We start from the raw sequence: 25,980 nt of genomic DNA, 5'->3' as shown, positions 1-25,980 counted from the left end.
CTATTTTTCTGATTTTCATTACTTGTTTATTTTTATTGAATATTTTATAAAATCCTATAGTTTCTAAAGAAAAGAAAAGAAAATAATAATATTAAATAAAAAAAGAGAAAAAAAATCTTTTCAAATAGGTTTATGAAATCCACCAAACTATTGAAAAATTTCATAAATCAATTTTTAAAAAATAAAAAATATAAAAAAATTATTTTTATCCTCTAAATTATTAGAAGATCGATACAAATTAAGTATTACCAAACTATTAGAAGACTTAATGAAATTCTTAAAAATCCTTACAAATCCTTTTGCAATAAAATCTTACCAAACTATTGAGAGATCTGCTTCAAAGTAAGTCCTACCAAACTATTGGGAGACTTTATTGATTTTTTTAATAAAATACTATAATAAATCTGACAATTGAGCCTCTTTAGAATGGGATATTAGTATCTATGAATACTTTTAAGGTAAGAAAATTATCTTAAATTGCTACCAAACTATTGGGATAGTTTTAAGATTGATTTTCAATATTAAATTCGATAAATTATAAATATGATCAAGGCTTGAATAATCTGAAATCAAATTGGTACCATCATTTGGATAGGCGCTATGAGGGTGTTATAACCTTTCTTATGCATAATTATATTTCTGAACCTAAATTTGGTTTTGTAGATCAGATTTGGTCAAGTGACCAATCACACTTAAACAAAAAAGATTGGTGGTGACTCTTTTAATCCATGTTTAGTGGTAAATCTATGGATCTATATGTTATGACAGTATGGCGACTCCATTGGAGACAATCGAAAGTCAGGCTAGTAAACAATTTCTTATTATCCAAGTCTTGCTTAATAAATTTGATATTTTTTCTTTTCGTTGCTTATACTTGCTTAATTATTTATTATTACTTCTTTGCTTATACTTGTTTAATTACTTATTTATTTATTATGTATATACTTGTCATTTATTTGCATGTGCATAACATAAGCTATTTATTTGAGCTTTACTCTTAGAAGGGAGTGAAGTACCTATGCTCTTGTGAGATTTAATATCTTTATATGGGTTTATGAAACATTCCCACTAAAAATTGAATCCTTTCTGCTTATAGCCTATAATGGATAAGGATCAAGGTAACTTACTAGTCTGTAATGGACAATGATGTAAGAAACAATTTAGAATTAACTCGAATCGCATATAGTTAACTATAAAAGCCTAACCATAGATAGAGCCTTATCCTTTCACCATTTGTAGTTAACCCAAATCTAGGGTCATGTTATTATTTTACTTGCTTTATAGTGCTTATTCTATGTTTTATTATTAAAGTGACTAACTAATTTCCTTGTCTTTTTTTATTTCTTTTCTTCTTATGCATATTCATAAACATACTTACAAATTGTATAGTATTCTTAAAAGTCTTTTCAACAAAAGCCCACATGGACCTCACAGAACGTCAGGTTTGCATCTTATCTATACTGTTCAAATGTGACTCAGCCCTAGATGTAAAGATAGAGTCAAAAAAGAGACAACAAGAAGGAGATTGTTTACCACCTGGTCATATCTCTACACTATTAAAAAAAGTTCGCTTGCTCCTCAAATAGAATAACTTTAAAAGTTATCAGACATATGAAACAACATGACTCTTCAAAGACAGAAAGCTTTTTGTTATAAGTTTGGACATATTGCTTATCTCTTGTCAGTAGATGTTGATAACTCACTCATTAAAGTGATGGTATAGTTTTAGAATCCTTCATACCATTGCTTTATCTTTAATGAAGTTGATTTTGTGTCAATGATAGAGGAATATTTAACTTTAGTGAGTATGCATATATTATATCCTGACAGAATATATGTGAAGAAACACAAATCAAGAAATCACAAGAAGCTGGTTTAGATTCTAGAGGTGGGGAAAGAGATCATACATTCATACATTCAAGAAAAAAGAGATCATAAGGGTATTTCGTGGGAAATGTTTTGAGATTTCATTATTAAAAATTCGAATAATGATCAGGGAATGAATATTTTTGCTCTAGCCATATATGGGATGATCATTTTTCTTAAAGTTTTAGGCCACATTGAGATAAAAATGGTTAATTTATTTGAGCAAATTGAAAAAGAAATGTAATCCTTCACCAGTTATCTTGGTAGAAACCATCAAATCTCTGAACTTTTGTAGGCAAAATGATAAAGCATGCTTCATGGGTTGCACACCACTACTATATCTATAGATGAATAGCCATTTTGAATGCAAGAAAAGTGCCTTTTCCAAATTTTATTTTTGCAGTCGAATCCTAATTAGAAAATTCTGTCAGAGCACTTAGCCAGAAATAAATACTAAAAAAAAATTAGAAATGTTTGTTGTAAAGGCTCACAGCTAGTCAGGTAAAATGGTTAGCTCTATGGATGAACTAGGAACCTATGTTATATCAATGTGGAGATAAGACATGGTTTCACCTTTAGGTCTATGGGGGTCAACGAGTTATGCACCATTGATGGTAAGGAGACAACATGGAGCTAAACAATTTATTCCTATGACTTATAAGCTCAGCCAGTTTGACTGTTTGTATAGAGAGCTTAAAACTTTTCAGAAGGTTGATAGCATGATCAAGGCTTGAAAAAAGCCCTAGATCATTTACTGATAAGGCCATCTAATTTGGAGAGCCAAAAGGGGCCAAGAAGTGGTGCCTATACCTAAAAATCATTGCTAGTTAATAGACCATGAATAAGATGATATGCCTCTAGAATCAAAATCTACAAGGAAAGAACATGAAGCTAAGAGAGAAAAACTAAAACAAGAAATTTTGAAGCTTTAGAAAAAAAATGAACAATGGCAAAACAAAACAGAAAACTTAAAAGTCCAAGTCCATAGGATTTCTAAAGAATACAACAAGGCTAAAAAATTTATCAAAGAACGAGATGATGCCCTTAAGGAATTGAAAAAACTGTGACAAGAGCACAAAAGATTACACATACAGGTGCAAGCTAAAAAAATAAACAATACAAATCTAGCTTGTAAGAATGAAGAGTTAAAGAAAGAATATTCACAAATAGAAGATGATTATGTTAAAGTTTAGCAAGAAAATGAAATGCTTTCTAATTACATTTTGACCCTGAAGCTGAAGTTGGATGAATAAAGAGACCATGTCAGAACACTCACGAAAAAACACAAAGAATTATCTTATCAGGTGTGGTGTGGCAAAAGAAAACGATTAGGAAGACAAAGATACATAGAGTATTTCATAGCTCAGATAGGCAAAGCAGTGATCAAGGCAGAAGAAATGGTGAAAGAGGTTAAGGCAGTGAGAGCTTTGATTACACTAACAGGAGAGCATGAACAAAAATTACTAAACTTCATTAAAGAGGCTAAAGACCAGTATGAGCAAGTTATGTGTTTTTATAAATGGATAATAATAGATTGGATGCAAAACAGACTCCTATGGAATAAATGAAAATTCAATTTTGTTAAAATTTTAAAAGGGCAAATATTTTCTTTTCTTTTCTTTTTTCATGCATTGAATCACATTCATTCATTATTATAGCATCATCATTAATTTTCAATTGTTGTACTAAGGTGTAAGAATAGCTATAAATCCATACAACACTCAAGCTAGAGCAAAAAATATAGAGTAGGACAATGCAAACTATTTTGAAAGGTTAAAAAAAACCTAAGAAATAATTGAAAGAAAGTTAAGCAAGATTTTGAAAACTTAGGAAAAAATAAATAAAAAAAAATCAGTAGAAAAAGATACTTATAAGAAGCTACTAAATTAACATATCCTTAGAGTTTCAATCCATATCAGACTGCCCCAAGCTTTCAACCATAATCGGCTACGTTTCCAAATTACAACTATCCAAGAATGACTTATGCAATTGATCATGAGAATGTCTAGAGTTATAATAATCTCATTTTCACTTAAAAGATAGCTGAGCCCATTCAACTCCCTACTCTGGATGAGACAAAGAAGAAAAAAAAGCCACAGGTAACTACGCTTTTGAAAAATTCTAAGATCGATTAAGCCATAAACAAACTCAAGGAAAAATTATGGGCTGTAGAAAGAATTGATTTATATGGATCCAAGATGCAGTAAGGCTTTGTTTAATACCAAACGTGATGATGCCACCTAAGTTTAAAGTACCAAAATTTAAAAAGTATGACGATATTAAGTGCCCCATCACACATATCACAATGTACTGTTGCAAGATAGCAGTGCATGCTAGCAACAAAAGGCTACTCATGCATGTCTTTCAAGATAACTTAACTGGATCTATAGCAAGATGGTATGTTCAATTAGACAGGACTCATATAAAATCATGAAAAGATATGCCCAACCCTTTATCAATTAGTATCACTGCATCATTGATATAGCCTCTGATCACCTTTTCTTGCAAGAAATGAAAAAAAAAGCATTTGAATCCTTCAAGCAATATGCCCAAAGGTGGTGGGATGTAACTGCTTAAGTACAACCTTTCTTAACAAAAAAAGAGACTACAATGCTGTTCTTAAGCACTCTAAAGTTGTCATACTATAAAAGAATGATAGGAAACATGACTAAAAATTTTATTGATATGGTGATTTTATGAGAAATCATCGAAAATACCATAAAAAATGATAAACTTGAAGAAAAAAGTCTTCTAAAAGAGCAACTAAAAAAAAGTGAGACTTGAGCTATAAGTTTTGAAAGGCATCAATCCAGAAGCTATTCTTGACCAACCTATCCCATATACCACCACATTGTGAACCATACTTTCATTTTCCCTTACCAACCAACTGTACAACCTTCTTATCCATCATCACCACGATCACCTGTTTATCTAAACAGCATAATAAGTAGTGTTTAAGAAACACAGATAAAGAAAAAACTTGCATTTGATCGTATACCCATAAGCTACATCGAGCTATATTAAAAGTTTTATAAAAATCACCTCATTACCCCCATTCTTGCAAAACACCTGAAATCTTTCTATCTTAAATGGTATGACACTATCGCTTATTGTGACTACCATTAGGGGGTAATAAGTCATTCTACTGAGAATTGCATTTTTTTGAAGTAAAAATTACGACATCTGATTAAAAAAAAGTTGATAAGTTTCGATACTAGTAAAAATTTAACACCTAATGTCAGCGAAAATCCACTACCTAATCACACAGTCAATGCTTTGAATGAAGATAGAAGGTATATAAAAAGAAGATTTGAGAAAATCAACATACCATTTGGGCAGTTATATGACACCTTATATGAGGCTGGATTAATACAACCAATAGCCATATGCACTTACCATGAGAGATGTGTCTCAAACCAAATATACAAATACATAGTGAAGCATCAGGGCATTCTATTAAGAGATGCCTGTAGTTTCATTAGAAAGTACAAAATTTAATGGATTTTTATCAGATAAAGTTGTATGAAGAGTTAAGAGCCTTAAAAAATACCAAAATAGCCATGACAAATAGGTGAGTGCCAAAGTCTATCACTATCTGTTGTAATGAGAAGTTAAAATCAGTTGGGAATAAATTTATTCCTAAGCCAATAGCTTTCAAAATCCTACACCTATTTTTCTATAAAGATGAGAAGGCGGTACCTCGAAGGTATGATTATGAGGTGATGACCTAGAGGCAAGAAAAAGTTATGCCAAAATTTAAATCTATCAACATAACAAGAGTAAAAGGCATAAGTAAAAATGGGAGATGTTATACTCTAAAAACCTTGGAGAAAACAAGAAAAAAAAAGAGAAGCAGATTGAACCAGAAGAGATTTTAAAGAAAGATATCCTAAGATCTGTGCTAAAAAAAAGGCTTATGAGTTTTTGAAGTTAGTAAAACATAATGAATACTCTATGGTGGAGTAATTAAATAAGATGCTAGCTAGAATATCTTTGTTATCACTTCTTCTAAACTCAGAACCGTATCGCAATGCCTTGCTAAAAGTATTAAATTAAGCTTATGTGCCCATAATGTGTCTGTAGAGTATGTGAATCACTTGGTAAAAAATCTTGTGGTGTCATATCATATCTCTTTCAATGATGAATAAATTTTACCTGAAGGTAAGAGGAGCACCAAGGCTTTGCACATCACCATTAAATGCAAAGGTTATATAATAGCCAAGGTTTTTATTGATAATGGATCAACTATTAATGTAATGCCCATATCTACTTTAACCAAGCTACCTTTTGATATGTCCCATATCCAAAGTAGTCATATGATGGTTCAAACATTTAATGAGACCAAACAAAAAGTCTTAGGAGATGTTGAGTTACATATGTAAATTGGGTCGTGTGTCTTTATCATAAAATTTTAAGTCATGGATATCTCACCATCATATAGTTACTTATTAGAAATACCATGGATCCACAAGGCAGGTGTTGTCCCTTTTTTGTTGTATCAAAAGATCAAATTCAATGTGAAAAGACAATTGGTAATTGTGGTTAGGGAAAAAGACTTATTGATGATCCAACCTATAAATGCCCTATATGTAGATGCTGTAGAAAAATCATTGAAATGCTCTTACTGATCTTTTAACCCATCAATGCAGTAGGTAAAGGCTCAAATTCAATAAAATTATGATTAATCAGATGATAAATAAGGGTTGAAGTACGGGTTTGGTTTAGGCAAAAGTCTACAGAGGATAAGAGGGCCTATAAAAATCAAAGACAACAATGGTAGATTAGGATTGAGTTATGATATAGAAGAAGTGTGAAATAATAGCAAGAAGGTAAAGAATGGGTCGATGATTGTTTTTCATTTAAATGAAACTTTTATTCTTGGAAGACACATGCACCCAAAAGCTGAGAAAGATACAAGAAAAGAATCGAAATGAAAAGAAGCTTTTGCCAAGTTATCCATTGATATGGTGGGTAATGAAAGTTAAAATAAAAAAGCTTTGGTTTACCCATGCCCATCTGGCTATGAACTGAAGAATTGAAGGGTTATCTAGATGCCTATTATTTTTAATATCTTCTCAATATAATCACATCTCCTAACTATTTATATAAACTCTTATGTTTGGTCCTTTTATTTTTCATTATTTTAATAAAAATAGAAGCATGCATTTTGTCCATTTTTTCTATTTCATCCATTATCCCATCAAACATCTTGCCAATATTTTCTATTTCGTTAACTTTCAGGTCTCCAAATAAATATGGAAGTAATCATGACAATGATCTAACATTTAATTTTAAAAATTTGATTAATATTGATGAACTCGATACTAAAGAAAACTCTAAGAATACATTTTGTCTCTAGATTTAATGAGATTAGTTGAATATGAGGATAAATCCATCAAGCCTCATCAACAAGTTATTGAAATGGTCAATTTAGAAGATGCTGAGAATAAAAAAAAAGTCAAGGTTGGTACTTTACTTTCATTAGTTAATTGACAACGATTAGAGGATTTACTTCAAAAATTTATAGATGTGTTTGCCTGATCTTACCAAGATGTGCCTGGTCTTAGCCCTAAAATAGTAGAACATAGGCTACCCTTAAAGTCAGAATGCAAGTCGGTATAGCAAAAGTTGAGGAGAATAAAACTAAAGATGTTGAAAATTAAAAAGGAGGTAAGAAAACAATTTGATGTCAATTTTTTACGAGTAGCTAAGTATCCTGAACAGATGGCTAATACAGTACCTATCCCCAAAAAGGATAAAAAAGTATGAATATGTGTAGATTATCAAAATCTGAACAGAGTAAGCTTGAAGAATATTTTTTTTTACCTTACATAGATACATTAGTGGATAATACGACTCGACCTTCGATATTCTCTTTTATGGATGGATTCTCTGGTTATAACCAAATAAAAATGGCCTAAGATGATATGAAAAAAATCACTTTCGTCACTATGTGAAAAACTTTCTATCATAAAATCATGTCTTTTGGATTGAAAAATGTCAAGGTAACTTATCAAAAGACTATGGTAACACTCTTCCATGATATGATATACAAGGAGATTGAGATATATATGGATGACATGATTACAAAATCTCAAAAAAGAGAAAATCATGTAGTTAATCTTACAAAATTGTTTGAAAGGTTAAGGAAGTTTAAACTTAAGCTAAATCCGACCAAATGTACATTCAAAGCCAAGTCAAGGAAACTGTTAGGACTTATAGTCAGTGAAAGAAAGATAGAAGTTGATCCAGACAAATTTTGAGCCATTCAAAATTTATCCCCTTCAAGCACACAAAAGAATGTTTTAGGCTTTTTAGATAGATTGAACTATATTTCTTGATTCATATTTTAACTCATCCTTAAATGTGATTACATCTTTAAGCTTCTTCGAAAGATTGATTTTGGTTAATGAAATGAGGAATGCTAAAAAACTTTTGATAAGGTAAAGTAGTACTTATCAAATCTTTTGATATTAGCACCATCTGTTTCAAGAAGGCTATTGATTCTATATATAGTGGTACATGAGAAGTTAATGGAATATGTGCTAGGACAGTAAGATAAATTTGGTAAGAAAGAAAAGCCTATCTACTACTTGAGTAAGAAGTTTACAGAATATGAGTCCAAGTATTCATCGTTTGAGAAGATGTGTTATACTTTGGCTTTGACAGTTAAAAGACTTAGGCAGTACATGCTCTACCATATAACTTGGCTTATAGCCAAACTAGATCGAATCAAATACATATTTGAGAAGCTATCGCTATGAAAAAGAATCGCAAGATGGTAAGTGATGCTTTTAGAATACAATATAGTGTATGTGAGCTAAAAAGTAATTAAAAGAAGCGTTATTACCAAATTTCTTATGGATCGAGCTACTGAAGATTATGAACCTATGAAACTTAATTTTTTAGATAAAGAATTAATGGCCATCTCAAGAGTAAAAGAAGATAAAGATAAGGAAAAGACATAGAGAATGTATTTTGATGGGGCTGCCAACGTCTTAGGGCATCAGATTGGAGTAGTATTAATATCTTTAACAAAATATTATTATCCCGTGATAGCAAGATTAAAATTCAATTGCAGCAATAATGTGGTTGAATATAAAGCTTGTGTTATGGGGTTTCATGTTACTTTGGATAAAAAAATCAAGACATTAAAGGTGTTCAGAGATTTAGCCTTGGTTATCTATTACTAAAAGACGAATGGGAGACAAGGGATTCCAAACTCATCTTTTATCATAAATACATCTTACAATTGTGTAAGCAATTCAAAAGTATTTAGTTTGAACATTTGCCTTGTGAAGATAATCAGATAGTAGATGTTTTAGCAATTTTAGTTGCAATGGTGCAAATTGGCGATATCGTCGAAATTCAACCCATCAACTTAAATGTGAGAAATATGCTAGTGCATTGTGCCACCTAGAAAAGGAAAAAGATGGCAATCCTTGGTATCACAACATTATGTGATATTTAAAGAATCAACAGTTCCCATATCAAGCAATAAAAAATAATAAAAGAGTTCTAAAAATATTGATCGAGGGATTCTTTTTAGATGGAGAAGTTTTATATAAGAAAAGCAAAAATCAAGTATAATTACGTTATGTAAGTGCCTCTAAGGCCAAAAAGATTTTAAGCAAGTCTATGATAGCATATGTGGTGCACATGTAAATGAAAACATGATGGCTAGATAGATTATGCGAGTTAGATTTATTGGTTGATAATGGAAAAAGATTGCATTGATTATGCTTGAAAATATCACAAATGCCAGATTTATGCTGATAAGATCCATGCTTCACCTAGTGTTCTACATGTTATGACACCTCCTTGACCATTTTCTATATGGGGAATGGATGTCATTGGTCTCATTACCCCAAAGGCCTTAAATGAAAACAGATTCATTTTTATGATAATTAATTACTTCACTAAATGGGTTGAAGTTGCTTTTTTCACAACTATTACTAGATCAGTGATTTGTAAGTTCATCAAAAGAGAAATAGTTTGTAGATATGAACTCTCAAAGATGATCATCTTAAATAATATAAAAAATTTGAATAGCAAAATAATGCAAGAAGTATATGCTTAGTTTAAGATTAAGCACCATAATTTAGCTTCATATCGCCTAAAAATGAATAGGGCAGTGAAAGCTGCAAATAAGAACATCCAAAGGATTATGCAAAAGATGATTAAAATATACAAAGATTGGCATGAAAAATTATCTTTTACACTACACGCTTGTTAAACTTTCATACGCATATCTACTGGGGTAACTCTTTTTTCCTTGGTTTTTGGAATGGAAGCTATATTATCAATAGAAGTAAAAATCCTGTTTCTAAGAGTCCTAAAGGAAATGAGATTAAAAAAGGTTGAATAGGTTCAAGAGCACTATGAACAATTAAATTTCATTGAAAAAAGAAGATTAGCAATGCTCTGTCACGACCAATTATACCAAAAGAGAATGATGAGAGCTTATGACAAAAAAGTTTGACCTTGTCAATTTTGAGAAAGAGAATTGGTATTGAAAAGAATTCTTTTAAGTCAAAATGACGATAGGGGGAAGTAGACTCCAAATTGGGAAAGACCATGACCATATATTATAAAAAGAGCCTTTTCAGGAGAAATCTTAATCTTGTCAAAAATGGATAGCGATTAGCTTCCTAATCTTATTAATTCTGATGTTAAGAAGAAATACTTTGCTTGAGCCTAAAAAAAAAGAGAAAAAAAATGTTCAAGTTGAAAAGCCGAAAGGACGACTTGAATAAAAAAAAAGGAAAAAGTTTAAGTTAAAAATTTGAAATGGTAGCTTGAACTTAAAAATAAAGAAAAAAATAGAAAAAAAAGTTAAAGTTAAAAACCCGAAAAGACGGTTTGAATAAAAAAAAAATTTAGGTTGAAAACCCAAAAATGGCAGCTTGAATTGAATGAGAGCAACTCGAATATGGCATCACTTGAAAGGCATACTAGAGACAGTTTATTTCAAGAAGCTCTGAGGCATTGGGGCATCGTATTTTGGTTAAATTTTTTAAGAAATCAAAGATTTGTTGTTATGATTATCTGATTGTTTATAGTGGGGCATCCCTATTCTAAATAGCCATCCCTATACACCTTTCATTTTGTTCTTGACCTTCATTTGTAATTTATTGCTTATAAAAATAAATGATATTCGTCTTATTTCTACTTTCAATATATATATGCCATTTCTCTTTACTTTACCGTGAATAAAAAAAATGCATAACTTGCATCTTTTATTTTGAAATTGAGATAATGATCAATAATTAAACAAAATAATAAGAAATTATGTGTTACTTTGAGAAAATTGAAAAAGACAATGACCAAAAATGAACTCTTTCAAGTAATAGGAAATCACTGATTTCAAAAGCTTTCCTTGGGGTGAAGATAAATACTTACTCAAAGTAACAAAAGATAGTTTTCTTGCTAAAGGTATACAAAAATAAGAATGTAAATGAAGGTTGTGGAAGCTTTAGTACCATGATGGATGTTTCCTTTGCATCATAGATAGGGTATATATTTATATCATTGCATGCTCATTCATCACAGGTTCTGATCTCGACTCGGTCCAGATAATTTTTTTGACTTGTAACATCGACTTGATCATTCATCTATGACATTGACTCAGTCTTAGTCACTTTTAGACTTACGACATCATCTCAGTCATTCATTTATGACCTCAACTCGATCTTGGTTACTTTCGAACTTACGACATCATCCAATCATCTGATATCAGCTAAGGTCAAATCATTTTTTTACTTGTTACATCGTCTCAATCATTCATCTACTACCTCGACATCAGTTCTAATCACTTTTAAACTTGCAGCATTATCTTAATCATTCATTTATGACCTTGACTCAATCTTAGTCACTTTTAGACTCGTTGCATCATCCTAGTCATTCGATCTCAGCTCAAGCTAGATCATTTTTAGATTCACAGTATCATCTTAGTCATTCATCTATAACCTCGACTCAATATTGGTCACTTTTTGACTCACGATATTGTCTCAGTCATCTGATCTCGGCTCAGGCCAGATCATTTTTAGACTTACAGCATTGTCTCGATCATTTATCTATGACCTCGACTAGATATTGGTCACTTTCAGACTTGCAGTATCATCTCAATCATTCATCTTTGACCTCAGCTCGATCCTTGTCACCTTCAAACTTGTGACATTGTCCCAGTTATTTGATCTTGGTTTAGCCATATCATCTTCTCGACTCATGGTTTAACCTTGATCATTTTCACTCATTGATTTGACTTAAACTTAATAGGTATCTAGGTCTTTGCATCATCCCTGTCTAACAGAGATGTGCAAAGAGAGGCAGCTATAAACACCCATCCACGTCCAGGGATAATCGAGATTAATTCTCCTAGTATATATTATTATAAGACTATAATATTATGTTAGTATGGCTACTATTAGTATTATTATATCATATTATAGTATAATACATTATATTGTATATTATTATTGTAATCTACTAGTATTATTATTATTATTATTTTATTATTATATTTATTATTATTATATTATCCAAGATTACTATTTTAATTATATTATTAAATTATTATTATTATTATTATCATTATTATTATTATTTATTTTATTTTCTTTCTTCTTTCCTTTCTTGTTTCGAATCTGACGTGAATTTGGGAAACTAAAGTTTGATTAAAAGGATTCAACATGGTTAAAAGCTTTATTATATAATTGGGGGTTACAAATTCAACCCAAAAAATCAGTAAAGAACCTAAACCTAAACTGAGGTTCAGGCATAATCAAATATCAGGATTCAAGCTTAGATTGATTTTGTTCGTTTCTTAAAATTGGTCATAAGGGGTTCTATAAATTGGTCAAGAAATAATAAAATAATACACAGTGGATTTTAGAGAGGAATGTCTGGAAAAATTCTAGGTAGTGGCAATTTTTTAGAATTTTGATCTTGGATTTTTGGGTTCAATTAAAGTTTCTGGGTTTAGTTTTAGGTTTCTAAAGTTTGGATTGAAGTTTTGGAAAGTTTCTAAAGAAATCTGAAAATTTTGGGGAAATTTTTGAGTTTTTTTGGGAAATCTGGGTTTTAGGAAAGAACATGAGTTTTTCAATGAATTTTTTAATGAGAGATTGAATTTTTCGATGGGATCCAACAACTTTTTTAGAAATCGATGGGCTTTTCAGTTTTCAGTTAAATTTTTGATGACTTTCCTAGAAATCGATAGGTTTTCCAATTTTTGGTTAAAGTTTTTGACGGGTGTTCTTGGGTTTTTAAAGAGAAGGTATAAAATCCTAAAGCTAGAGAGAGAGAGAGAGGTACTGAGCTTCTGAGGAAAACATAGAGCGCCTAGCTTATATACCATCTTAGGGCGACATTGTTTCTATATACCTAGGATCCGTGCATGACCCGATTGACTTAAGTGCTGACTCGATCCATTTCACAAGTTTTCATTTTCCATTTTCTTGTTATTTTCTAATTTTTATTTATTTTATATTTTTAATTTATTTCATTTTTTTTAATTTTCAATTTCCTTTATCTATTTTCCTAATTTTTATTACTTTTTTATTTTTATTGAATATTTTATAAAATGTTATAGTTTTATTTAAAAAAAAAAGAAAATAAAAGAAAATAAATAATATTAAATAAAAAAAAGGTAAAAAAATATTTTTAAATAAGTTTATGGAATCCACCAAACTATTAAGAAATTTCATAAATCAATTTTCAAAAAATAAAGAAAAATTTAGAAAAAAAGAAATTAATTTTATCCTCTAAATTATTGGAAGATCAATACAATTTAAGTCCTACCAAACTATTGAGAAACTTAATAAAGTTTTAAAAAATCCTTATAAATTTTCTTGTAATAAAATCTCATCAAACTATTGGGAGATCTATTTTAAAGTGAGTCTTACTAAATTATTGAGAGATTTTATTGACTTTTCTAAATAAAATATTATAATAAATTTGACGATGGAGTTTCTTCAGAATGAGACATTAGTCTTTACGAATGCTCTTGAAATGAAAAAATTATTTTAAATTGCTACCAAACTATTGGGATAATTTTAAGATTAATTTTTAATATTAAATAATTTGATAAATTACAAATATAATCAAGGCTTGGATAATCTGAAATCAAATTAATACCATCTTCTGGATGGGTGCTATAATATTTATCACGCGTAATTATACTCTCGAACCTAAATATGGTTTAATGAATCAGATTTGATCAAGTGATCAATCACGCTTAAGTAAAAAAGATTGGTGATGACTTTTCTAATTTATGTCTAACGATAGATCCATAAATTTATATGTTATGATAATTGGTACAACCTATAAACAATAAGTCATATCGAAACATAGCTTATACTATGTCAAATCAAGTTATATCATGATCTATTTAGTTCATTTGATACTTAAAACATTAAATAAAGATTTTATTTTTATTGAAATTAAAAATGTTCATGGTTCAAATCGAGTCAAATTATGACTCTTAGGTTATTTTTAATGTATAAGATGATGAATAATATAAAATAATAATTATATTATATTTGGTTTGAATCTAAAAAAAGGATATGATTACAAGAAAGATTAATTATTTTTTTGATATAAAATGATTCAATTCTCTCAAAGTGAAAATAATTATTTTTAATCAATAGGATTGAAATTATATATCATGTTATACCCTTAAAAATTATATCAATAATTTAAATTATATAACTTTGAAAAAAGATAATTTTAACTAATGAATAAATTATTCTATCATAATTCTTACATACATCAAACATTATATAATATCTTATTATATAATTTAATTTTATTAATAATATTATCTTATTTTATTATATTATAATCTTATGTATCAAACATAATCTCAAAACTTTATTTAAGATATGAATAATCTAATTTACTTCAGCATGAAAGAACTTTATACTATTTAAAATGATATTAAAAAAGTAAAAAAAATATTTTTATATTAATAAATAATATCTTTAAATACTTTAAAATTAAATTTAAATATAAAATAATTTTTATTAATAAAATAATAATTCCAGTTGCATCAAAGGAGTATAGACTTAAAAATCTTTCTCCAAAGCTTAACCCAAAAGCGTGATTAATAACCTGACTCTGGACAAATTTTGCTACTTAAATTCTAAAGTAGTACTTTGAAAACCAAATAATAGCTCATTATAACGTGGCGTTATTTCAGTGGATGAATACAACCAGATACGGGACAGCAACATCAACCAACGGACAGCAGCCCACTAACGATCTTGAAATGGGCTCCATCGATTTCTATCCAAACGGCAAGCTGCAAAGCATGTTTCTTCACCGCAAAGCCACTAAGCTAATCTGCAAGACAACAGAGGTGGCGCAAGTTGCCCACCTGTGCATGATTGCCTCCCCAACCATCCGCTGCTCCGCCCCTAACGTAAGCCGTACAATGGTCACCATGAACAAAGACCGCGTTGTAGTCGATCCCCATGAACTGGAAGCCATATTCGAACAAAAACGATCTCTTAGATCCAAAATACGCAAAGCTCTAAAAAACATGGATCCAATCCAGAGATCTCAAGAAGGTAGGTATATTCACTATTACAATGGTTGTTTTGATTTATTTATTTGATTGCATTTTAAATGTTTGGTCATTCGTCTCAATGGAAATTTCTCTGCCTTGGATTTCAGATAATGCAATTCAGAATATTGTTCTTGAATCTTCATGGTTCAAAGCTAGTAAGAGCTTATCTGCATACATAAGTTCTCCCGCTTTACGCGAAGTCGATACTTCAAGGATTATCTCCGAAGTTTTGTCAAGTCCTGCCAATGGTTTTGTTTTTTCTTTTTCTTTTTCTTTTTCTTTTCTGGATAAAGTTTTAAACTACATGACATGAATTAGTTGTCAAGCTTGGAGAGATTTTGATTGCTAATTAATATATTAATGGTTTTTGAACTTTCAAGAGAGGAAGAAGCTTTATGTTCCACGTGTGGAGGACAGGAAAAGCAACATGAAAATGCTGATGATATCCAGTGTTAATGATCTCATTGAAAAATCAATGAACATCTTGGAACCAGCCTTAGTAGATTCTGATGGGAACGAACGAGAAGACGGTATGGTTTCTCCTTATTTGTTTCTGTGTTTTCTTTTTTAAACTGGTGTTTCTTCCCTAGTTCCAAAAAATTAACTGTTTCATGTTCAAATAATGCTTCATTCTCACCAAAGTAGTCTTCTGCATGAATGCAGATGCATTAACTAGTATGAATATTTAAAAAAGTTTGTCTAGTCATCTCTTTAGGTGCATTGGTGTTTACGGTCGGAAATAGGCAGCTAAGCCTAAGACATCGTCACCGTTGCATTGCAATTTCTTCTTCAAATTATTTTTTAAACACGGATTTTGTTACCTACTGTATTGTGCATTTCACAATCAATTGGCTCATGTTGCCTTTATAATTTTAATGAGTCAAATTCAATTATTGTGGTACAGAGTTATGTAGCTAGCAGCTTCTGATTGGATTCAGGAAGAATCATCTACTTGTGTTAATGGCTTTTCTGATCAATAACTTTCTGAACTTTCCATATTGATCATTATAAGAAGAGATGTATTTTGGACTGATGAAATCATATTTGCTTTATTATTCTTCCACTGTAGCAATTTTTTTTTTTTTATGGTTTGTACTCTTAACACCACATCACCTTGCGAATTCAACGTAGAAAGGTCGACTTGTTGCTTATCCTTCTTGGATGTCCATTGGTTGGTCCATGTTCTCATGAAAATAAAAATAGTAACATATTTTTAACATTTGCGTTTCAACTTTAGGCAATACTAAAGTTGTTTGCCATTTAAGTCTCAAATTTGTGAAAGTTTTACAAGGATATTGGCATCTATAATTTTTTGACATATCCTGGAATATGATCACAAGCCTGTTTCTTATTTTACTTCATGGCATACTCTGCATATAGCTTTTAATTGGGAGACTGATTTATTTTTGGTGTTAGTAAGGCTGCTAATTATTTGGAAATTCCCAGTGTAGCTATGCAGGCAAGTGATCCAGTCGACCTGTTTATATTACCTGGTAATAATCTTAATCCTCGTGATGGTATTTCCTGAATGATGAAGAATTCCATTGAAGTTTTATTAATCTATATTGTAGCTTTCATATTTATATTTGCCAACACCTTCTCTCCCTCAAAATCAACATGAAAAAAGGAGAAAAATTTACATTTCCGACATCCACACTTATAATTAAGAACCAAAGAAGCAAACCATGGAGTAGCTATTTCTATATATCTTTCTTATCCTGCTTCGTTTCTCTTTCTGCCGGGTTTACATACAAAAACTTTCACTTTGTTTCTATTTCTTCAGGGCTTGCATTTGACAAATCCGGAAGCCGTTTGGGCCGAAGTGGGGGGTGGGTTAACGCTTTCCAGCTTTCTGATATATTGTATTATTCTTCGTTTTTGGATGGCATTGTTAAGAATCATAGCAATTACAGTCGTTATAGTTCTATTTGCTATATTCGTTTTTATGGCTCTGGTCTTCAGCAATAACTATATGATTATTAGATTCAATATGACTGCTCAGCATGAGGTGTTTACCGCAGAAGTTATCACAAACTTAGAATAGATATATCTATTTGTGTTTCATTTTACTTTATTGGCATTTTGATTATATTTTCTTTAAACATTTTTGCTTATTTTCTCCCATTATGTCAATGCATGGTAATACCTGGAAGTTACTATGATTTGTTCCTGAAGAGCTACCAAGAGCTCACAAAGGAGAGGAGATGGAAGCAGCCCCTCCTTGGTAAGTACCACTGATGCCGGATCTTCACTTAATTGCATAGTAATAATACATGCTTCAGGACCTGATAGCAGCCATGATATAAATTGCAATATGTATTCCTATTGTTTTAAAAGTTTGTTTGACTATTGTTTGGTTGCAGTTGCACTTTCATATTCTGTGCAAATTATTGGGGAAGGACCAATACCTGTTACTCCCTTCGACATTCCCGTGGATGCTCTTGTATCACCAACTGGTTTTACTGCAATAAGCTCAGCTGCTTTGAGATGTGACTGAGCAAAGCATCTCTTTTCTGTGGCATAAGCTGGTATCTAATGAAAATGAAGTATGGTCAGCATAATAAATTGGTGAATTTTGAATGGGAATATATTATTTCATTTATCTTATCATTGGAAGGAAACTCGATTGAATGGGCACAAATCTTGATCGTGGTAATTGCATAATGGAAAATAGTTTGGATCAGGGTGTTTTTCATGCTTGGAAATTTAAACTTATGCTATTTCTGAATTATGATGCTGTTGAAAGCATTAGTCTGGCTGCTTCGTGTATAGCTAGAAAATCTAATCAATTGTAACAGGAGAGAATCATGATAGACAACCACAGTCAACAGGACTGGGACATTCTTCAAGAAGCTTGCACTCAAGATTCTTTCCATGCTGCCTTTGAAGTGGTGTTTTTATATTGTTTCTGCTGCTTAGGGGCTGTTGGCACCATGAATTGTTTTACTAAGACAAAATGTTGCACCAATGAAATTTTTGTATGTTTCCTAGGCTCATATGCTCTTTTTTTTTTTGTTTTTTGTTTTTAATGAAGTCATGTCTGGTTAGGAATTTGTATGTTCAACACTGGCAATGAGGAACCATTTATCTTGCACTTCTAAAGATGTGTTGAGTCATTCCTGCAAATCCCATTAATTTCCAGCGCAAGGGAAATTACAATGCCTGATCCAAGTGCCATAATATGCAATGTCAAATTGACGACAGTGATAGTCCATCCTTAACTCAAATGGAGTTTTTCAAAATTTTGAACGTTTTGTTTTTGTGAATTGTGAGCTTCTCTTGTACAATTGTTGTATTCATAAAATATACAAATGCTGCAATGCCAATTCTATCTAGAAGAAGAGTACTTGGCAATTACTACGTGCCAACTCCACTGTTTAACACTCAGCCAAACTCATCTTGGCTTATTTTAGATTTATCTAGTTATGAGTTTGATGGTTAATTTGTATATTTAATTATTCAGTAATTTTTTATATATAAATATAATATTTGATTATGATTATAACTTGTATTTATAATTTTTAAAAAAATTTACTTCAACTTAAAAAATTAATAATAATAAAAAGGAATTTTTGAATATATTAAAAAAATAAGAATTTTAACTGTTAAAAAAATATAATTTTGGAATATAAAAAAAAAGAAGGCAAAAATATTAGACTGACGGAATACAATGATTAAAATTCATAGTAATCAATTTTATTTTTATACATACCAGAAAGTCCAAGAAAAAAGAGAGAATTTGATCTTAGACTATATCCATATCCCTACTAATTTGATCTGTCAAGCCATGTTATTTAACAATTGTTCAGAAAAATCATGTCAAACATTACAATCTTAAATTACAATTATAGCATTATTTTTGTATATATTAATTAAGATTCACAATAATTAAATGACAATAAAATTCTCTTGAAGTGATATATTAAACACTACCTTTTTTTTTTCTATACATAAATTAAAATAAAAGTGTCAATCTTAAGCTTGTTACCATACCTTTTATATACATGTGATAATTAATAAGTAATTATAAATGCATCAACCATAGAATAAAATTCATGAATGTTATTAATATCCTAAATGTTCAATGCAAAAAAATAAAAATCACTTCCTTTTGTGCAATTAAATCTTTAATTTTGCATATTTATGTGTTTGATTCTGTCATGATATTTGAGATTCTTTCTATAAACAAGTGCAGTCATGCTATTATAGTGTATGTTTTCAAGATCTATGGTGCAAACCAAGATTTTGAAGGAATACCCTTAATCACACATTCTTGTGCGCCCGCTGATCAAGCTATAAATTCTATCTCCGTAATAATAGACAAAACAAAGCAATGCAAAATCATTTCTTACTGCTCCCAAGGATAGCACCAAAATTAACAGAAAATTTATAGCCGAAAGTCATTTTCCAATCAGAATCGACACAACCAATTAGATTCAGGTTTGAATCGTGATAGCCTAATATGTAATAAGCAATTCCTTTAAGATATATAGTACAATATTCTTTTGATTGCTTTCCGATGGGTAAGTCCATGGTGTGATTGAATTTTTCTGACCAACCCGAATACACATCATAAACTGTTTAAACCCATCAACCACAGCAAACCAACCATAGCTTCCAAGCTCACCATCAAATCTAACAGCATAAGACTTATTTCTTGAAAAATCTGCTAGAAAGAAGCCCAGATTTATACTGAAAATTTATGTTTATATATTTTAGTCATTCTAAAAAGAAAATTCATATCAGCATTTTTTTTTTAAATTTTCGTAGGAGCAAAAAGCCAAAAAGATAAGTTTACCATGTTGCACAGGACAACTTGACAAGTTGCCACAATTTTTTGGACAATTGTTATAAAAGCGCGAGTGTTAATTATTATTTTTTTTTATAAATTCTTTATGTTTTTGAATGATGGTGTTATAATGTATAAGTCCATGAACTTGACCGTTAGATGTAGAGTTATCATGAATCTTTTTTATTTAGATGTAATTGATTGCTTAATTAAAATTTTTTTATTACTTCTCTTTCTTTAAAAAAAAAAAAAAAATCGATGGTTGAAGTCTGCAAAGCTTCGCTGGAAGTTCGTCTTAGTTTCATTGGGATCTAGGTTTGTTCGTCTGAAACTAGAAAACTTGTCAAACCATCACAAGAAACTAGAGAACTTGCTGGAATTTAGTAGGAAAATTTAAATTTTATTGGAAAATTTAATTGGAAACTAGGAATTTCCAAAAAAAAAAAATAGTTTCTAGAAAAAAATCCCTTTCCATGAATTTTGATCTCCTAAAGCAATTTCCCCTATCTTTCCCTTAAATTGAATCAAATTCCAACCTTCAATACAACTTCTAGAAAAAAAATCAACAAAAATCAAAACTCCTTTGTTTTTACCGCCGACCTCACTCTTTGGATTTTTTTTTTTTAATTCTTCTTTTTCCCTTTTGATTTCTATGTCTTTTGTTGCATTTGCTTGCAATATTATTTATAAGAAAAATTAGGAGAGTTTCTAATCACTCTAAACTCAAATTTTGAAACTTTCTATTATTACAAAAAAAAAAAAACTACAATTTATCCTTAAGAGTCCTAACCCAATTCCAACTTTGATATAGTTTAAATTATCGCCAAAATTCTTTTTACTCTCATCAACCCTATCACCAACCTTCTTTTTTTAATTTTAAAATTCTCCCTTTTTTTTAGTAAATAATTAGATAATTAGAGTAAGAATAAGATGAGAAAACAATAAACAAAAAAAGATAAAAAGGAGATAAATAATACAAATAAAAATATATAATAAGAAAATAAAGGATAAATACAAAAGATAAAATAGAAAAATAAAATAATAAAAAGATAAAAAAATAAAATAAATAAAAAAGTATAAATAAAAATCCCAAATTTAACAATCGGGCTTGAAAGAAATCTGAGCCCAACTAATGTAGGCCTTGGACTAAATAGAGTATTTACAGGTGCTCATTTTTGTATAGTTCTTATGAAGCATAAATTACATAAAGACATAGACATCTATTATGTCCGGGTCCAAATCATTCAACATTTTTTTACGAAAAGCTCATTGAAAATAAATGCACACCACTATTAAAAATCAAGAGCTCTTTCAATACGAGGGCACACAACTTTAAAAATTAAGGGTTCCTTCAACACGAGGGCACACAACTTTAAAAATTAATGAGCCAATATGAAGGCATATAACTTTAAAAATTAAGGGCTCCTTAATACGAAGGCAAACAACCGTAAAAATAAGGACAATACCCAAAAGTTTTGACAGTTATGCTTCAAGGTCTTATAGATTGTATTTGAAGAACTAGGAGATTATACCTAGAAGTCGTACAAATCATTCTTTAAAATTGAAAAATGCTCCTTTAAAACAAAGGCTCTATAACTTTAAAATTTTGGAAAATCTTTCTTAACCATGATTGATTCTCTTAACAAATGTCTTTTTCTTTCAAAAATTGGAATCTTACTTTAGAAGTTTGTTTTCAATGGAGAAATTAAAATTTCTTCTCCAAACATTTTCCTCAATTGAAGATTTAGAACTTTATACTTGCATTTTTCATGTTGGATCTTGCAATATCCTTATTTTTTAAATGCATGCACTAGATGTTTTTAAATTCTATTCATGTAATATAGATGCCAATTAATGCAGATGTCAATTAATCAATTTCCAAGTGTGGTATAGATTCTCAAGACTCTTTTCTTTTGGTTTCCAAGGTTTTCAAGTATTGGGCAATGAGAACAAAACCTAATTGATCCTTAATTATCCCTTTCATTCAAAGTTGACGCCCATATCTTTTTTTTTTTTTTGAAACCTTCCTTTTTCATTTCAAAAGTTAGTGTCTTTACCTAGCCTTGAATATTTTATTTATGCCTTTGTCACTTTCAACTTTTTCAAAGTAGTGTAAGGATCTTTCATGTCATTATTCATTTATCAATCATTATTTTAATTTTAAGATGCAAAATGCAATCATACATTTCTTCTATTCATTACAAGGCATTAAGAGGAAAAGAAAAGGAATTAAATGAAAATGAAATATAGGCATTAGAACGAAAAGAGAAAGAATGAAATGAAAATGATATATCTTTCATTTGAAAAGTACTAATTGGATAATTTTGGCAATTGGACAATGTAAAAGGGAAAAAAATATAAAGATGGATACTTAGGACAAAAGCGCCCAAAATGAATAACTAAATAATCATGACTAACATATTTTGGATTCTTTCTCAAAAATCCAATTACATAATTCTTGATACCTCAGAGCTCATCAAAACAGATCGGCCCCCTGTGCTAGCCAATTCCTAACTAATGATATATTTTCCTTCCCTAAGTTGTCTTTTCAAATTTTCAACTTAGATAAAACTCATTTTGACTTAAACTGTCATTTTGGGTTTACAAATTGAGTCTTCTTTTTTTCTTTTTTCTTTTCAAGCAAAGTATTTTGTCACAATATTAGAGTTTATGGGATTAGGTAAATCATCTCCATCCATCTCTACTAAGATTAGTGCTTCATCTAAAAAAACTTTTTTCACAACATATTGACCTTCCTAATTTGATGTTCATTTTCCCCTTTTATCATGTTGACTTAAGAGTTTTTTTTTCAAAACCAACTTTTTTTCTTGAAAATGATGATGTTGGACTTTCTTGTTATGAGCTCTCATCATCATTTTTTGATATAGTTAACCATGGTACAATGTTGTGAGTTGTTTCTCTTCAATGAAATTCAATTGCTTATAAAGCTCATGGACCCATTCATCTTATTCTAACTCAACTTTTCTTAAAATCATCAAAGATGAAATTTTCACTTCCACTAGCAACACAGCTTCCATCACATAAACCAAGAAAAATGGGGTTACCCAAGTAGAAATATGTACTGATGTCCGATAAGCATGCAAGATAAAAGGTAACTTATCATGCCAATTTTTATAGGTTTTAGTCATCTTTTCTAGAATTCTTTTAACATTTTTGTTTGTGTTTTCAACTGTCTTATTCATTTTTAGATGATATAATGTTGAGTTATGGTGCTTGATTTTAAATTGGACATACATCTTATTCATCATCTTACTATTTAGGTTTTTGTCATTATTAGAAATGATCATTTTTTAGAGTCCATATCTATAGATTATCTTTTTTTATGAACTTGTAGATTATAGCTTATGTTGCACTACCATATGAAGCTGTCTTTACCCATTTTGAAAAGTAATCTATTATCATAAAAATGAATCTATGCCTATTTAAAGTCTTTGAGGGTGATAATACCAATAATATTCATGCTTCACATTGAGAATAGTTATGGTGGTGCCAAAACTTGTAAAGCAGTACGTAGAGCATGGATATTATCAACATAGATTTGGCATGTGTGACATTTTCGAGCATAATCGATGTTGTCACTTTCCATTGTTAACTAGTAGTATATAACTCTCATTATCTACCTTGCTATCATATGTCTATTCGTACGTGCCTAACATATTCCATTATGCACCTCTTCAAAAATCTTCTTGGTTTCAGTTGCATTTACGCATTTTAATAGCATATAATCTCAGCCTTTCTGATAAAGAACATTTTTATCTAAGAAGAAACCTAAAGCTAGTCTCTTGATAACTCTTTTATCATTCTCTGTTACTTGGTCCAGATATTATTGATTATTAACATATTGTATGATATCGTAATATTGTGGCTTCCTATGAATTTTCTTTTCAATATTGGGGCAATATGCTGGCACATCTTTGACATATAATATGATGGGCTGAATCTTAGTATTCTTATCAATTTGGATCATTGTAGCTAAAATAGCTAAAGAATTAACAATCTGATTCTTTTTTTGAGGTAAGTGCTCAAACTGGATTGCTTTAAATTGCTTAATTAGCTCTGAGATATATTTATGATATGAAATGAGCTCTGAATCTCTTATATCTCATTTTTCTTTAAATTGATAGATGACTAATGTTGAATTTTCATACACCTTCAATACTTTAATCTTTTTATCTATGATGGCTTGTAAATCTATAACACATGTCTTATATTCAGCGACATCATTAGTGCAATTAAAGTTCAATCTCGCTATAATAAGGTAATAATGTTCCTTAGGTGATATTAAAAATATCCAAATTCCATCCCCTAAGGTATTAGCAGCTTCATCAAAGTACATTCTCTAAGATTTCTTATTATGCTATTCCTTATCAAATTAAAAGATGGCTATTAAATCTTCAATAAAAAAATCAAGCTTTATTGGTTCATAGTTTTCGATAGCATGATTTATGAGGAATTCGACTATTACACTTCCTTTGATTACTTTCTGGCTCACATACACTGTTGTATTCTAAGAGCATCACTTGCCATCTTGTTGTCTTTTCAGAAAAAGAAAGTTTTTCAAAGATATACTTGATTTGGTCTAATTTTGCTATAAGCTAATTTTACCATATATTATCTGAGTCTTCAAGCTATCCAAGCCAATGTATACTACATTTTCTCTAATAAAAAATATTTGAACTCGTATTTTATGAACTTTTTACTTAAATAGTAAATGACTCACTCTTTTCTACCCACTTAATCTTGTTACCTTAACAGACATCCCATTAATTTCTCACATACTGTCAAATATAAAATTAGTAATTTCCTTAGAATAGGCACCACCAATAATGAAAGCTTTGATAAGTATTGTTTGACTTTATTAAAAGTTTCTTGGCACTCCTCATTCCATTCACCATGATTGTTTTTATGAAAAAGTTTAAAGATGGGATTACATTTGAAGATAAACTGAGAGATGAAGTGAGAGATGTAGTTCAATTTGTCTAAAAAACTTAGAACTTATTTTGGTGTGGTCAGATGAGACAAGTTTTAGTTGGCACCTATATTGTCTAGATCAACTTTGATTCATCTTTCACTAATCACAAAACCTAGTAGCTTCATTGACTTAGCCCTAATGTACATTTGAACGGATTTAGCTTGGGTTAAAGCTTCTTCATCCTCTAAATAATTTTATGAGGTTGTTAACATGATCCTCTCATTCACAAGCTTTCACAATCATATCATTCACGTACACTTTGATATCTTTATGCATCATGTTATGAAAGAGTGTCACTATAACTCTTTGATAAGTAACACCTATATTTTTCAATCCAAAGGGTATGACTTTGTAATAAAAAGTTCCTCACATGGTTATAAATATGATTTTTTCCATATCTTCTTGAGCTAGCTTTATTTGACTTTATGTTAAAAAATCTATCCATGAAGGAAAACATAGAATGCTTGACCATATTATCCATTAAAGTGTTAATTTAAGGCAAGAGAAAATTGTCTTTTAGGCTAGCTTTATTCAAGTCACGGTAATCAACACATATTTGGACCTTTTCATCTTTCTTAGGAATGGGCACTATGCTAGCTACTCATTTCAGATATTTAGCCACTTGTAAGAACTTGCGTCAAACTATTTTTTTACTTCTATCTTAATCTTCAACAGTATTTTAGGCTTCATCCGTCTCAATTTCTATTGGATTGGTCTACATTTTAGCTTTAAAATAAGCCTATGTTTCACTATTTCAATTTT

At 30.2% G+C, this 25,980-nt stretch overlaps 1 protein-coding gene across 1 annotated transcript; it reads left to right on the top strand.

Moving 5' to 3' along the window:
- The first annotated feature begins 15,072 nt into the window (after positions 1-15,072).
- Positions 15,073-18,434, top strand: LOC111317817 (5-formyltetrahydrofolate cyclo-ligase, mitochondrial-like). Its single transcript, XM_022920271.2, has 7 exons — positions 15,073-15,437; positions 15,544-15,684; positions 15,817-15,966; positions 16,888-16,929; positions 17,220-17,265; positions 17,590-17,660; positions 17,800-18,434. Exons 1-7 carry the CDS (start codon positions 15,137-15,139, stop codon positions 17,931-17,933), a joined length of 885 nt encoding a protein of 294 aa, XP_022776006.2. The 5' UTR covers positions 15,073-15,136; the 3' UTR covers positions 17,934-18,434.
- Positions 18,435-25,980: the final 7,546 nt, after the last annotated feature.

This window comes from Durio zibethinus, chromosome 2 (genome assembly GCF_047325235.1).
Source record: "Durio zibethinus cultivar Kanyao isolate XHJ-2024 chromosome 2, ASM4732523v1, whole genome shotgun sequence".
Classification (NCBI taxonomy): Eukaryota; Viridiplantae; Streptophyta; class Magnoliopsida; order Malvales; family Malvaceae; genus Durio; species Durio zibethinus.
This window is presented reverse-complemented; position numbering and strand designations above follow the sequence as displayed.